Raw genomic sequence first — 17,020 nt, 5'->3', positions numbered from 1 at the left:
TTAACACAAGGTGCACGTAGTAGTATGCGTATCTATCGTTGACGATATGTGCGCTTTGTGGGCTAGAACAATAAAGTGTACACGGTATCCGATAGATTGGATATCTTTTACATGACATTTATAATACCATGTCAGCTTTAAGTATTGATTGGACGTTGGATGGATTGATTGATATTATCTTCATTAACGTCCCTCTTAAAAATTTGTTCACTTACGACCTTTGAACAGGGAGGGTTCTTTATCGTGCCACACTTGCTGTGACACAGGACTTCGGTTTTCGCGGTCTCATCCGAAGGACTGCCGCATTTAGTCGCATCTTACAACAAGCAAGGGGTACTGACGTTGGAAACACTAGCAGAAATATATTTGATACAGGCCAGTATATCTGGATTTACTCTCCCAGCATCGATGCTGCAGGCAAAGGACTAATAATAAGACACATATCAATCAAGTCGTTCACATAGAGCTTCTGCAAGAAAGAAAGCTCCCTAATTTTGCCCTTCCTTCGATGAACAGGTATCACGTGTGTGTATGGCTATCGCTGCTGACTCTCGTACATGTATTTTTACCCAGTGGAACAGCTGTGTAACCACAGGGACTCGTCACAAATTGACCCTCTCTATTCTATATTTAGAATTGTAGAGACTAAGAGTAATTATAGAGTAGACGATGTCCAATTTTAATAAGACAAAAATTCGTGACGAGCCCCTGGGTGTAACTGAACACTGAAATTTTGTGTATAAAAAGTACCACAAAAGTACGAACTCGCTTATGTTTGCTGAGAGTGATTTATCCTTTGGGGAGTTCTATGAAAGTGTTTTTAGAATATTTACTATTTAAATGATGTCCTTTAATCTAATGCATTAATGTCACCGCTAGTCGCATCTTTTTCTTGTCAATGAAACATTATTCAGGGGAAACAGTGGGACAGTTTAGGAATTTTACATTTGCCATAGAAGGCTGGAACCCTATATAATAAAGGAAATAGTATGGATTATTAAAAAATTTAATAAATGATGTCCAAATAGTGCATAGAAGATTGTCCGTGCCTTTTATTAATACTCTGGAGTTGTCTTTCTTTGAAAGGACATTCTGCAACGATTATGATTATACATAGGCCTATATCAGGGGCGGATCCAGGAATTGTGGTTACGGGGGCGCCACTTTACGAGGCAGTGGGTCCAGGGGGCGAAGCACCCAGAAGCTCCTGGATTTTACAGATTTTATGGGGCTTGAAATATTTTTCCTATTAAGTCATTTGTACTATTTTCTAACATTTTAATAAGGTGAAATTTATAAAATGATCCAATTTTTTTTTTTTTTTAAATTAAGTTCTCCCTAATAAAGTAATTCAAGAAATCAAAGGATTTTGTCATTTATTTCTCCTTGAGTGGAAGAAATTATTGCTTATTTTATCGTTTAGTACATTTTCCGAAACAAGATACAGCGATTTACCTTAAATTTGAAAATTTTAGGGGGGGGGGGGGGGGGGGCGCCGGCTGCGCCCCCTCTAAATCCGCCACTGTATATATACCCCAGTTGCAAACTGCAGTTTCATTCAATGAATTAAAATAATGAGAAGATAAAATAAAATAGTTACAGCACAAAGAAGAAGTTGATGCAAATATATCTCTAAACAATGAAAATAAAAACCCCAACATTTGACCCCTGACCTTGGTAATACGAATACGTACATGTACTTATCCATTATATATACTTTATTCCCCGTACTCTTCAGTGTACATATATATTCATCCTGTGAATGTTGATTTATTGATTGTATCTTGTTTAACGTCCCTCTCGATAATTTTTCATATGGAGACGTCACCATTGCCGGTGAAGGGTTTCAAAATTTAAGCCTATACTCGGCGCTTACGGCTTTTGAGCAGGGAAGGATCTATATCGTGCCACACCTACTGTGACATTGAACCTCGGTTTTTTGGGGTGTTTTTTTTTTTGTTTTTTTTTTTGCGGTCTCATCCGAAGGACCGCCCCATTTAGTCATCTCTTACGACATGTGAGGGGTATTGGAAACCTATTCTAACGGGATAATCCTGTGAATGTGTGTCTCCTACATCGAAAATTCAGTTCTCTATATAGGCGTAATGTTTAGCGAAGTGCAATGTTGATGGGAAGCAGGATAAGATGATATGTGACGTCATGTCTACGTTTTGATGTATATCATAACAAAACTGCCAAAAATTGACCAAGTTTCAAAAATTTCTCTACAACCGCACATCTGAATGATAAACTAAGTGCATATTCATGTAGAGCAGGAAGGCCTCTACCAAATTGTGCATTTCATGATCCCAGGGGTAGGGGTTTGGTACCAGAGTGGGGCCAAAATGGTCGTAGTGATTAAATATATATGTATATATTAAGCATTGAACGTAACTACCAAATTTGGTATGAGGCATCTTTGGGACAAGGGTGACAACATTTGTAAATTTCAGGACGCCTGCGCCCCGGAGCATTTGGGACAGGGTAAAAACTGCAAAAAGAAAAACTAAATGCATAGTGATGTAGAGCAGGAAGGCCAGTACCAAAATGGTAAATTTCATGACCCCCGGGGTAGAGCATCCGACTTCATCACAGTATATAGTGTTTATGTATAGAACATTATTGCAGTACATAGTGTTTATGTGTAGAACATTATCGCAGTACATAGTGTTTATGTGTAGAACATTAGTGCAGTATATAGTGTTTATGTGTAGAACATTTAATAACATATTTGATTAATGCTGCTGATACTACATATAAATTGAAACTAAATAGATAAATAGACGGAGTAGGTAGGTCTTTACAAAAGTTGTAAATTTCTCGATCCCAGTGGTAGGTCCAACATAATCATCGTGACTATTGTCTTTATCATTTCAAAGATTTGATTTTGATGGTATGGTATAAAAACTAAATGCATATTTAGGAAAAGCGGAAAAGGATGTACATGTACCAAAATTGCATGTGAATTTCGCAACCCCAGGGTGTTTTTTTAAACTCTAGGAAGGGTTCAAAATAGCCACGTAGTGTTAATGTTATTAATATCATATCATGTACAGTATTTCATCAATATAGACACTTTTTGGGGGCATTTATGTTTTAAGAGCACCGACATCTTGTTTTTGCACCGTTGCTGAATATTAGAATTTAGCTTGGATATAGAAAAGAGATTTTTTTTTCTAAATGACATAGCCTTTGGGGCTAGTGATACTTTTAACTTATACATGGGTGACTGCTAAGGCCTGTACATAGGCATCTTATGTACTAATTAGATTTGTCAAATTTTGTGTTTGTCCACTTTGTAATTTATTACAAATGTTATACATTGATGGATCGTCCTTGAGAGCTCTTATTTGAAAATCAAAAGGAACCCCTTATGCTATATGCTTATACGTATATAAAGACGTGTATTTGTTGCATGGTATTTCTAGATTTCATGGATAACCAACTACATTTTAACATCATCAAATTTAATGTCATAAATACATGTACAAATGGCAGTTATAAAGTGCAACATGAAAACAGATAAAATAGAAAACAGAACTTGACAGTGAGCTATGTACAAAAGTGGATGATAAACAATAATAGTTTGTTTTACCCGATCATTAACAAATTGAAATTAACAAGCAGTAAATAACGACAGTAGTCAATAACATCTACCACATGGAATTTTTAGTTGGACAGTGGTACGTAATCACTCCACGTGATTCTGGGAGGGTACACTTTTATCACCAAGAATAATGTCCCTCCTCTGCATATGTAGGGAGTAACGACAGGCCTTATTTGTCGCTAGAGTTAGCTCTTAACGCTCAGTTTTTGCATTTGACTACGTCAATGTCCTCCAGATCAAAGCACACCATTTGTCTACGGACCGTCCGTAATCGGCAACCTTTCTTTTTCTTCTCACACCCTTTCAGACCACGTCGAAGCTTCCGCTGAAAGTCCTTTACCGACTCTGTCAAAAGAAATAATTTGGTGAAAAAATGCCTAGAAAATAATAAAGTAATAATATTAAAGGTCTCACAAAGCGCAAAGCCCCATGCCCACAAAGAAATCAGTCGGTACGTCATTACTTAAACAGTCTTTGTGTATTTGTAGATAGTACAAGACTGTACTCGGAATTGATAAAGGAATTTCCTACGTCCATTACATTGATTGAAACGCATAAACACACACACCGCATGGCAAATTACTATAAACATTTTGCTTCAAGGGGGATAATGTTAAATATTTGTAACTACTATGTCGATAATTTCAAGTCGTAAATATTTACATTTACGTTGGTTTTTGGCTATGATATGTAGTGAACAAGTCGTAAATATTTACATTTACATTTACGTCGGTTTTTGGCTATGATATGTGTAGTGAACAAGTCGTAAATATTTACATTTACATTTACGTCGGTTTTTGGCTATGATATGTGTAGTGAACAAGGAGGAAATATCACTGTAAACAAGGCATACAGATCCTGGAGTGTCTATAATCGTTTTCATATTTAGGTTTCTACTGATTACGTCATACTTACTGACGCTAGCAGCTCCCAAAATGGCTTTGGAAGATTTCACCTGGCGCCTAAAAGAAGAGGAAGCGCATTTGTTCAGCTCCTGTCTTTGTTTTATTTTATCTGAAATAACCAAAAGAAAATGCGCAGAGTTACAAATATTAGAGCGAATCGATGTTAACCTAGGCAGAACTTGTACGAGTCCTCCTCCGATATGAGTGTTGCGAGTAATTTCCCTTCCATGAAACATTTGAACAATGAAGTAAGTTTTGAAGATCTATGTCGGCCTAAATCATTGGTGACATGTTTAATTAAATTACAGAACTATTAACCATTGTATACAGCGCAAATACAGAGGTTTCATTGAAAACTATATACCCAAACAATAAGGGGTGAAATTAAATCTACATACCTTTACTTATAACATATTTCCAGATTTCTACCAGATGGGTCTTCACATTATCAAATGCAATAATTAAAGTGTCATCAGCTTTTTTGTCACCGCGAATTATGAAGCGGTAAATTATAAACTCAGTCTTTGCTGGTAAACACATATTGTTATAATGACAAGGCAAAGCGCCATCTGTCGGCTGAATTGAAGGGCATTGTTTATCAGCCATTGTCACATTATGCTGCACTCTAATACAATTCTTCGATTTCTTTCTCTGCCTTCTTCTGTTTTTCTTTTTATTTCTACGACCATCTGAAATTAGAATGACTAATTATTAGCACTGATTCGAACGGTATGTCATGCAATTACGATAAAAAAGAATAAATGTTCCAACCTTTAAAAAAATATTTTTCAATATACATGTATCATATTACAACTACATGTTTTAATTTGATATGCAATTGTTGCGTACATTTGCAACGGTTGTACTTATAAAACACATACAGTGAATTTTATGTCCATACCACAGGCAATTGTATCGCTTGGGTTCGAATTTATTATTAAAGAGTAAAATTTAATAGTAAATTCGAACCCAAGCGATACAATTGCTTGTGGTTCATACATGTATATGTGGTGATATTCAATCAGAACAAAACATCATATAAATGTACATATGTACCGACAAACATCAGGTATACATGTAGAACACACACAGTTATGCATCATTTACATGGAGAACCGCTATATACAACATGTGGTAAGCAGCACGTACACACACAACACTCAGACAAACACCGTGTACACATTTACCACAAACCACATGTACATGCTATCAAACATAAAGAATTGTACAGAAATATCTATTTCCCATCTTTCGTATTATTGATTGAATATTGTTTAACGTCCCTCTCGAGAATATTTCACTCATGGAGACGTCACCACTGCCGGTGAAGGGCTGCAAAATTTAGGCCTATGCTCGGCGCTTATAGCCATTGAGCAGGGAGGGGTCTTTATCGTGCCACACCTGCTGTGACACGGGACCTCGGTTTTTGCGGTCTCATCCGAAGGACCGCCCCATTTAGTCGCCTCTTACGACAAGCAAGGGGTACTGAGGACCTATTCTAGCCCGGATCGTATTATTGAAAAATTCTCATTTACTACGATTAATTTGGTTACGGTATGTACATATATATTAGTATCCCAGACTACCCCTAAATCTATTATAAATTCATGGTACTAAGTAATTGGTCTATTTAGTACCTTTTCGCTTACTCCGTCCCTTTCTGTTTCTCCTTCTGTTTTTCCTCCTATTTTTTCGGGATTTTTTTCTCCGTTTTCGGTCCTTCTTACAGACTCCTCCTTTCTTCCTGGGTTTATCGCACGTTTTACAACACTTGCCCGCCACAGGGTAACTCTTACTGTTAGCACACTGCAACTTCGGACATATCTCCCTCTCACATGTAATGCCACCATTCTGTTAACATCAAATTTTATTTTCACAAAATTTCATTTATGATACACAAGGAACTAATGTAAATTCACAAACAAAAAGCAGGATGAACAAACAAAGTGTCTTGAGAGGTACATGTACATGTATATTTAATTCTATGCTGGTGGGGGTAGACGTTCATTCATTCAAGAAAATTCATTTCCATTGAGCGCAACGCAATAATTTATTTACCGGTAGTATGAAAAATACAAATTTAGTTTTGAATGACTTGATATTTTGACGTTACAATGATTATTTTATTACATCTGGTTTTAATGTGTGCAACAATATAGAATCAGAAGAGAAATGCTGGAGAGGTTCCGAAGAGGTGGAAGATATTTTTAATTTCGAGGTAATATGATGTTTATCCTTCAAAATCATCCAACCAATCAGATTAGTTATTTTTCATAAACCGTTAGGGCCTTTTCATGAGATGTGGTACCGTAATCATAAATGATAATTTAGAGCTGAAAAGAATAGACTGTTCATATCATATTTATCATAAAGACTCACAAACCATACACAATGGTGACAAAATAACCCCCGTTTCCACTATCACTCATTATATCATAACGTTTTTACTACTTCCTGTGTGTCGCAATATATAGCACCATACAATGTATGCCATTTCCTGTGCGGTAGACCGTTTCCGGTGGGTCACACTAAAGCAGGCATTTATGTGTATCGTTTCCCGGCCCACTATCCTTGGGAATACGAAATTTAACATATCTCCTTTCATTTTACATTGACAATTGATGACAATTTCTTATTTCAGAATTATATTTCACACCTTTAAAGGTTCAGTCTCCTTGTACCTATATTGCAATAAAAACCGAATTTACTACGCGTATGTTGACTACAGAAAAAAAAGCAACACAAACCAACAAACACAAGAATTTCTGAAAGAAATTTTACGCAGCAGAAAATTGTACGCGTTGGAATGGGTGGTCTCCTGTAGTTGAGACATTAAAATGATACACACCTTACGTCCTAAACATGGACTTACCAAACATGTGCAAGTTATGCAAGGATTTGTTTCCCCGGCAACATCCGGGGACCAGACTGTGCCATTCTTCCTTTCTTGTCCAGTACCATCTGTGCAATCTGCCAAAATAAAGAAAAAAGAAGTGAAAGCAGAGGCAAACATTACAGTATTTCCACAGAGTACGAGAGTACTCGAATGCCATCTTTATAAAAAAAAAATTGACATTACATTATGATTATTTCCATCTGGAGTATGAGAGTGATACAGGTATAAGCTTACTCGTTTCCTTAGCGTTTAAGATAATGAAAAAGGTATTCTACATAATGGTTAAATTGTATTTTATCAGCGATGCCAATAGGAAATCTGGTTTTATATTACATTTGTACTTTAATTATCAACAAAGACAACAATATCGTGAATACTATATGGCATGCGAATACCACCATTATACTATACAAGGGAAACAAGAACAGGGTTTGAGGTCACTATAAATCTCCCTGAAGGGCTAGGTAAACAAACAATTTCACCAAACACGACCTTGACCTTGTGAATAAGCTTCTTCATCTCTCTGTAGGTGTGTCTCACTCAGTCATCATTCAGAAATAAGTTTTCTTTACATGAATATTCACTACAGCTGCACAGTATCAATTCATGGTTATTTTGCTTACTACCCATGGGAGATGAATAGTAATTAAGATGAGCAATACCGGAGCCGAACACTAATCGAAACGAATATTTTGTCGGGAGAAGAAGCAACTTGCTTAAAAGGAATCTATCAATTGAACGCTGACTCACTTCAAAAGTCTACTATAACCCACATTTCGGCTGTTAACGAAACTCTTGACACTTACGTCCAGCATTATCCGAAAACACCACGAGCGTAAAAGTCCCCAATGTCAAGAACACTAATTTTACAAAAAAATCGACGGCCATTGCTATATCCAATTACAAAGTTAATCCAACCTTCGAGAAGCCAGATGCCAATGGTCACGTGACAACTCTTGAAATCGCTAAGAGGTTTATATAGCAAGAGATTATATTTATGATATAGTACTTGTGTTAAAAATAGTCAGGCATGACATTACGTTAGGTTCTTTTGTATACATGTATGTCAGTTATGCGTCAAATGTACTTGCAAGTTCAAATGTCCAAACTACTTTAACATGTCGAAGGACATGCTATAATCACATTGTATTACCACTGTTGTTTTCATTTGCAAACACACGTGTTAATTTATATATAGGGCATAACATATGGATACCACTACAGACTCGGGTACAAGCTACATGTACTAATTTGTAGAACTTGTACCCGTCCGCCCGATTTTACATTACCCGTCAGCCCGATCTTACATTAACCCACCCCCCGATCTTACATTACCCGCCCACCGATCTTACATTAACCCACCCCCCGATCTTACATTACCCGCCCACCGATCTTACATTAACCCACCCCCCGATCTTACATTACCCGTCCGCCCGATCTTACATTACCCGCCCACCCGATCTTACATCCTTGTAGATACCCGGAGCTTCCAAACAGAGATTGACGAAAGAGATACATAGTGTATATAGAATAGAGTCAAATCAATTGGAATTCACCTGATTCTTGCAATCGAAGATTAATCATGCTATGTACTATATAGTTAAATTTGCTGATCTACAAACAAAATGTAATTGTTGTCATAATATATGCAGGTATATAGTCATTGCTATTATTAATATGCTCTACCGATAGTCATGCTATTATTGATATGCTATACTGTTAGTCATGCTATACCGTTAGTCATATGCTAAACCTGTGGATATTGATGCCTAAATTGTTCTTGTTCTAGAGACATGTAAAACCCTTTGGACATTGTTGTTATTGACATGCTATGTTGACATTGATATTTTAAATGTGTTAAACCTATCTACTGTGGACTTTGCTATTACTGGCATACTAAACTTGTAAATATTGTTATGATTAGTATGGTTAATCTGTGGACATTGCTATTATTGACATGCTAAGCCTGTAGATATTGCTATCATTAGTATGCTAAATCTACAGGTATTGCTATTATTAATTTGTTAAACATACCTTCTGGTTTCCTTCTTTCTATTTTGTCATTTGTTTTGTTATCTAGAGATAAAAAGGTCATAAGCTCATGCATGTGTCCACACCCGGCCGCTACTGCTTAGCTACTCGTGCATGTAAGCTACCAAGAAAACCCGCGGCAGTTTTACAATTTAAAAAAGCACAGTTAAGAAACGTGACTATTATTTGGGTTCATTGCACAGGACTTAGAGGCGCTGTTTTGACGATGTGCTATCTATTCCCACTCACCAACACACACAGGACTAATTAGTGGCGCTGTGTTTGATGATGTGCTATCTATTCCCACTCACCAACACACACAGGACTAATTAGTGGCGCTGTGTTTGATGATGTGCTATCTATTCCCACTCACCAACACACACAGGACTAATTAGTGGCGCTGTGTTTGATGATGTGCTATCTATTCCCACTCACCAACACACACAGGACTAATTAGTGGCGCTGTGTTTGATGATGTGCTATCTATTCCCACTTACCAACACACACAGGACTAATTAGAGGCGCTGTGTTTGATGATGTGCTATCTATTCCCACTTACCAACACACACAGGACTTAGTGGCGCTGTGTTTGATGATGTGCTATCTATTCCCACTCACCAACACACACAGGACTTAGTGGCGCTGTGTTTGATGATGTGCTATCTATTCCCACTCACCAACACACACAGGACTAATTAGTGGCGCTGTGTTTGATGATGTGCTATCTATTCCCACTCACCAACACACACAGGACTTAGTGGCGCTGTGTTTGATGATGTGCTATCTATTCCCACTCACCAACACACACAGGACTAATTAGTGGCGCTGTGTTTGATGATGTGCTATCTATTCCCACTTACCAACACACACAGGACTAATTAGAGGCGCTGTGTTTGATGATGTGCTATCTATTCCCACTTACCAACACACACAGGACTTAGTGGCGCTGTGTTTGATGATGTGCTATCTATTCCCACTCACCAACACACACAGGACTAATTAGTGGCGCTGTGTTTGATGATGTGCTATCTATTCCCACTCACCAACACACACAGGACTTAGTGGCGCTGTGTTTGATGATGTGCTATCTATTCCCACTCACCAACACACACAGGACTAATTAGTGGCGCTGTTTTTGATGATGTGCTATCTATTCCCACTTACCAACACACACAGGACTAATTAGTGGCGCTGTTTTTGATGATGTGCTATCTATTCCCACTCACCAACACACACAGGACTAATTAGTGGCGCTGTTTTTGATGATGTGCTATCTATTCCCACTCACCAACACACACAGGACTAATTAGTGGCGCTGTTTTTGATGATGTGCTATCTATTCCCACTTACCAACACATATAGGACAACACGTATCTGGTGACTGGTAAAACTTGCTACAATGTTTTCTGACGTCACACGACTTCAGGAAACAGTAAATTTGTCCTGACTGAAAAATAATGATATAAAAGTTTGTTGCTCATTTTTCGCTTTAACTTTGTTCGTATTACACAAAATATATGTACAAATAAACAGCGTATACACAATTCTAGTCCATGAGATATATTACTTTCTTCAGATTTATTCGTCAAATCAAAAATCAGATACAAAGCACGATACATATGTGGAAATTCACGAAGTGTCTAAATGTACTTTTGATTAGTTCATTCCTTATACAAGGTGAGGCAGAGAGATCATAAAAAATCAAAACCAATCTCCGATGTTTGGGGAATAAAGAGCAAATTCAAATACACTGTACACTGTGAAAAATTGAAGATAACGAACAGTGATCAATCTCATAACTCCTATAAAGGTGAAGATAACAGTGATCAATCTCATAACTCCTATAAAGGTGAAGATAACGAACCGTGATCAATCTCATAACTCCTATAAAGGTGAAGATAACGAACAGTTATCAATCTCATAACTCCTATAAAGGTAAAGATAACGAACAGTGATCAATTTCATAACTCCTATAAAGGTGAAGATAACGAACCGTGATCAATCTCATAACTCCTATAAAGGTGAAGATAACGAACAGTGATCAATCTCATAACTCCTATAAAGGTGAAGATAACGAACCGTGATCAATCTCATAACTCCTATAAAGGTGAAGATAACGAACCGTGATCAATCTCATAACTCCTATAAAGGTGAAGATAACGAACAGTTATCAATCTCATAACTCCTATAAAGGTAAAGATAACGAACAGTGATCAATTTCATAACTCCTATAAAGGTGAAGATAACGAACCGTGATCAATCTCATAACTCCTATAAAGGTGAAGATAACGAACAGTGATCAATCTCATAACTCCTATAAAGGTGAAGATAACGAACCGTGATCAATCTCATAACTCCTATAAAGGTGAAGATAACGAACAGTGATCAATCTCATAACTCCTATAAAGGTAAAGATAACGAACCGTGATCAATTTCATAACTCCTATAAAGGTGAAGATAACGAACAGTGATCAATTTCATAACTCCTATAAAGGTGAAGATAACGAACAGTGATCAATCTCATAACTCCTATAAAGGTGAAGATAAAGAACAGTGATCAATCTCATAACTCCTATAAAGGTAAAGATAACGAACAGTGATCAATCTCATATCTCCTATAAAGGTGAAGATAACGAACAGTGATCAATCTCATAACTCCTATAAAGGTGAAGATAACGAACAGTGATCAATCTCATAACTCCTATAAAGGTAAAGATAACGAACAGTGATCAATCTCATAACTCCTATAAAGGTGAAGATAATGAACAGTGATCAATCTCATAACTCCTATAAGGAATACAAAATTAAGAGTTCGGCAAACACGGACTTGGACATATCAGAGGTGTCAATTTTTGGGATGTATATTTTTGATTTCTACATTGAAAGAGAATTAGGAAATTATAAAGAAAAAGGGGTCACAACGCTTGTTTTTGAGTTACAGTGTTCTAAACATGACCTTTTTGCATTTAAATTTATTCAATTAAAACTTGATTTGTCTGTTGATGTCAACACAACATAAGCAACACAAATCAATCATTACATAAAATATATCATGTCTTCTAACACTACAGATTAAAAAAAAGTTTAATACTAGTAATGGAAATAAATGATGACCTTTTTGCACTTGATATATGAAAAAAAAAATCAAGATATCAAATTTGAGAGTTTAAAAGGACGTATTAGGAATAATGTCAATTTCTAAAATTTCACATAATCTTCAAGATCTTGTCTAAAATTTTAATTGGAACTAAAAAAAAAAGTTGGGGTTAGAGACCAAATGTTTGAACTATTGGCGAAAATACTGAATTTTTATACAAAATTTCGAGTAAATTAATTTAAACGTTTTTATGAATCGGTGTTCTGTTTGGAAAAATATATCGACCAAAGTAATAAATTACATCATTTGAACAACTTCCAAGTCTCAGCTACTTGTATCATAAATTGTACAACTGAAATACACGAATAGGAGTATAAAAATAGAAGATATATGCTGTCTGACGTGTTTCATACCAATTGTTAGGCCGTTTTTGGCACACTGATTTTGACTACCGTAACGGTTAACTCCGTTTACCTGATCAGAATATAGGGCTCACGGTGGGCGCTTACTCCTCCTAGGCACCTGATCCCGCCTCTGGTATATCCAGGGGTCCGTGTTTGCCCAACTCTCTATGTTGTATTGCTTATTGGAGTTATGAGATTGATCACTGTTCGTTATCTTCGCCTTTCATTGAATGAAACAGAAACTGTAATTTCACGCAGATTTAGAACTTTTTGATTAGTCAATCCTTCCGCCACAAAATATAGTCCCTGCAAAACCCTTTCAAAGTTTGAATTGACACAATTTTTTCCAACTTGATAGGGTTCAGTAATAGATATGTAATATGTTTGCAACAATGGGATCAGTATTGAACCAGTAAATACTTAGTTGTAGCATCCTGCGCAGTTGTGCACAAAAGCTCAAGAACTAAGTTTATTAATTAAGTCCAAGTTTCAACTTCAATTGTTTTCGAGAAATCCAGGTCATGTACCTAGAAGGAGTAAGCATCCCCCTCTCGATCGGTCACAACCCGCCGTGATGCCTATATCTTGATCAAGTAAATGGAGTAATCCGAGGTCAAAATCAGTTTGTTGACTTAACTAACCGGTAAGTATCATATTTTCATGTAGAGTTTTTACATAATCTACCTGGCATATGCAGTTGACGCATTGATTCAGTTTGGTTGGCGTGATATTTGTGTGGTTATTGGAGAAGAACTGGTTATGTTGATAGATCCGTCCCTCAAACTCACAATTTCGATCCTTATCCCCCGCCTTCCCATCGTCATCCGGTGCCACTGTAGGAATGATGTTTTTTAGATCTAGGTGAAAATAGTGTGGGATCGCAATTTCAGGCCAGCAATACTACACAGCTGTCGCCCAACAACACAATGTTTAATGCACATACATGTATTTATAAAACAAAAAAACATGATAGAGATATTCATTGATTTTTATATTAGTTTTTCAAAGCGTTGTCCATGAATATTATTCATTAGGAATCTGGTTTTATAACTTGAGTGCGTAAAACAGAGAGAGAGAGAGAGAGAGAGAGAGAGAGAGAGAGAGAGAGAGAGAAATACCTTCACACACAGGACAGCAGGCCCCCACCGGATACCGCGGCACCTCACAATTCAATATTGGACACTCCACCTTGCTACACTTAACTGTGTTCTGTTTCAATAACACAAAATATGTAATATTGTTATTGAAAATATGTAACATTGTTATTGAAAATATGTAATATTGTTATTAAGAATAATGTTGGAAAAGTTTTATTTTAAATAAAGATGTTAACGGTTATCCCCTACAAAAGAGATCGTAAGACGATCGGCTTTATAAATGCTAACTTGCATTTAGACCTTGGCTCCAGTTGATGTTAATTAAGAGTTTAAAGGTCAAAGGACAATGCAAATGAGGAGCAATGGATGACCGGCTTTGTGTGGCCATTCTTCCCCTATTCATTACACCATAAAGAGGTCAAATATCAACATGAAATTATCCAAACTATCATTTGGGTAGCGTTGTAAAATTTCACGGTTATCGTTGGGTTTTTTTTTTACTACAGTGTAAAGTGGGCGTTTGGAATCAAAGCAGGATAAAGAAAGTTATTTTACCTCTTTGTTTAACTTTTTATAAAGTGAACTGTGAACACAAATTACTTGGTTTATTTTCCTTAATGGTTCCATTATTAAGAATGTGGAGTGGGTTCTGACGGTGCAGACGAACGACATCAGACAGACTTTTCAGATCGCCAGGTTTAATTATGATATTTCATATTCACGTAAAAATGTTTGTTTTCTAAATCACAATTTTGTGTCATAATCCTCTGTCCCTTTGTGAGAAAGAGGCGCTCAAACAAACGCCGGGACGAGCCAGACTTTCTCACGATTTCACGACGACACGAGGCGGCTTCCCGCCAAATAGAGGATAATGGCGCAGACGCACGGAGCAATCGTCGTTTGAAAGAAGTCAGTTGGGTATAAAATTGACTGTTCGTCTTAAGGAAACTTACGTTGGAACAGGTACAGTTTACACAGCCAGCGCCTATCTGATGTGTATCCTGAACGGGGTTCCAATAAGCGCCCTCTCGGTAAAAATGTATGTTATCCAATGTACAATCTGCTTCTGAAAGATAAACAAAATCGTACATTATTTTTGTATTTGTTAAATTTTCGTGCAAATCCTATTATACGTGAAGAGAAAAATGTTTTATGTAGAGCATTCTTCACAATAATAGGCTGTTAAAGTGTTGAATTACAAATTGATGCTCCTTTTAAAATATTTCATTGACTTCGTCGAAGATCAATTACACAAGTCTCTTGATGCTTGTCATTTCTAACAGGAACATTTTATAATTGATTTTTATAAATTTAAAAATAATCACCACACATTTGAACGGATCGGCGCGTGGGGGCGCCAGCAGCGCCGAGCTCCCTCTGCGTGAGAGCAGACGTGAATTTGAGCGATCAATCAATGCAATGGCAGAAAGCATTTACACAAACTTCTGAACTTTGTACACCAGTGTTGTCGACAGTTAGTCGCTGTCTTAACACAACAAAAGCTTGAATAAAAACTTGTATAGTAATAACAAGTTATGTTGTGTGAAGTTTACGGCATAAACAGGGAAGCCTTACTCTATTGCACCACGATACCTTCAGTTTGTAAGCGGTGCCGCTTGTGCGAAAGGTCTTCCAACTAAGATCAGTATTTCTATTGATAAAAAATAATTGTGTTGATAATTAGAAATTATATATATATATATATATATATATATATATATATATATATATATAACTGTGTGTAGTATTTTCATCATTAAAATTGCATTTGAAAATAGTAAAAATCGAAGTGGTAGTGCCTGTTGTTAAATTACTATGTCCAACAATTATAGTAAAGAATCATATACATGTATATGTTTGTAAGCTACAGAGCTGCTGTGTAAAATGAGATATACATAGGGCGGAATAGACGACATGTAACTGGGCTAAACTTCTCAAAGATATAAAGATACAGCAGTAGAGAGCTCTCCCTCGCCCCTCCAGTAATCTTACCGCACCACCCATATTTTGTTTCCAAGGCGAGAACCACCCTCCCTAGAATTCTTATTGTAATGGTGGTGATTTTCTGTGAATTAATCGGAATTTCCTCCAGTGTGTGTTTCCAATTGCATATTTTGTTTTAATGTTTGATATCGGATAACAATTACATTTATACTCATTCTTAATAATAGGACTATCGATTTCGCTCAGTATTGATTATATCTGTAAAAATAGACTTGGAATATCGTATCACAATAAAGAATTTATTTAAATTAATATACTTGGGCGTGACGTTCCTGTAAGTTAAATGAAAAAGAAAAGAATTGTAACATTATTGAATGATTTTACAAATTTTCAAATTGCAAGCGATGACCTAGGTAATCCGCGTGTCGATACGCAATACTTCAATCGCTCTATAACCTATATGATATATGAGAAAGAGTGACTAGCTTAGATAGTACACCACAACCCGGGAAAAGTACATAGTTCTACAGTGACAGGCCCTTTATTTCTATACACAAAAAGATTTGTTATCGCACCGATCAAAAACAATTGACAGAGTCTTACGCTCTTAATGATAGGAAAACGTCGCCTTTTAGATCCCCGGTTAGATAAATGTGATCTTTTCATTTTTTATGTAAATAAAAGACTACTCAGTTGATCCGCCTTTCGTTTTTTAATAATTGCATTGTTTAGATAATGTATTAAAATATTTGGCAATTGTTCTAGACCTACGTTGGCAGATGCCGGAACTGATAAAACGTACTTCTCCCGTCGAATTGAGACAGGGCTGGGCCTAGGAATGGAGCTAGGGAATTAAATCCAAGTAAATTAAAAGGTTTTGTTTTGTGTGTGTGTAATCTGTCTGAGGAACAATCGTCCGTTGATTAGAGTCGGTCCCCCACTCGAGACAGCTAGGGCCATGGACTAGTGATAGGGATGGCGGACAGAATACGACAATTTCAAAAGGTTTGGCAGACGATTGGAAGCACGCGACTCCAGG

The 17,020-nt window shown here is 36.7% G+C and overlaps 1 protein-coding gene across 5 annotated transcripts in view; it reads right to left on the bottom strand.

Annotated features, from left to right (window-relative positions):
• Positions 1–3,450: 3,450 nt before the first annotated feature.
• LOC130050367 (uncharacterized) overlaps positions 3,451–17,020 on the bottom strand; it is a 33,775-nt gene continuing 20,205 nt past the window's right edge. For 2 of the 5 annotated variants that reach the window (XM_056150241.1, XM_056150242.1), the window contains 10 exons: positions 14,991–15,103; positions 14,059–14,149; positions 13,625–13,797; positions 10,790–10,886; positions 9,443–9,484; positions 7,385–7,482; positions 6,150–6,363; positions 4,911–5,201; positions 4,523–4,621; positions 3,451–3,952 (listed from right to left, as the gene is read on the bottom strand). In XM_056150241.1, the coding sequence (XP_056006216.1) occupies positions 3,807–3,952; positions 4,523–4,621; positions 4,911–5,201; positions 6,150–6,363; positions 7,385–7,482; positions 9,443–9,484; positions 10,790–10,886; positions 13,625–13,797; positions 14,059–14,149; positions 14,991–15,103 (1,364 nt within the window). In that variant the 3' untranslated portion in view covers positions 3,451–3,806. The remainder of the gene's footprint in view (positions 3,953–4,522; positions 4,622–4,910; positions 5,202–6,149; positions 6,364–7,384; positions 7,483–9,442; positions 9,485–10,789; positions 10,887–13,624; positions 13,798–14,058; positions 14,150–14,990; positions 15,104–17,020) is intronic. The other 3 variants (XM_056150243.1, XM_056150244.1, XM_056150245.1) reach the window with 3 other exon arrangements.

Source organism: Ostrea edulis, chromosome 9, assembly GCF_947568905.1.
Source record: "Ostrea edulis chromosome 9, xbOstEdul1.1, whole genome shotgun sequence".
Lineage (NCBI taxonomy): Eukaryota > Metazoa > Mollusca > Bivalvia > Ostreida > Ostreidae > Ostrea > Ostrea edulis.
This window is presented reverse-complemented; position numbering and strand designations above follow the sequence as displayed.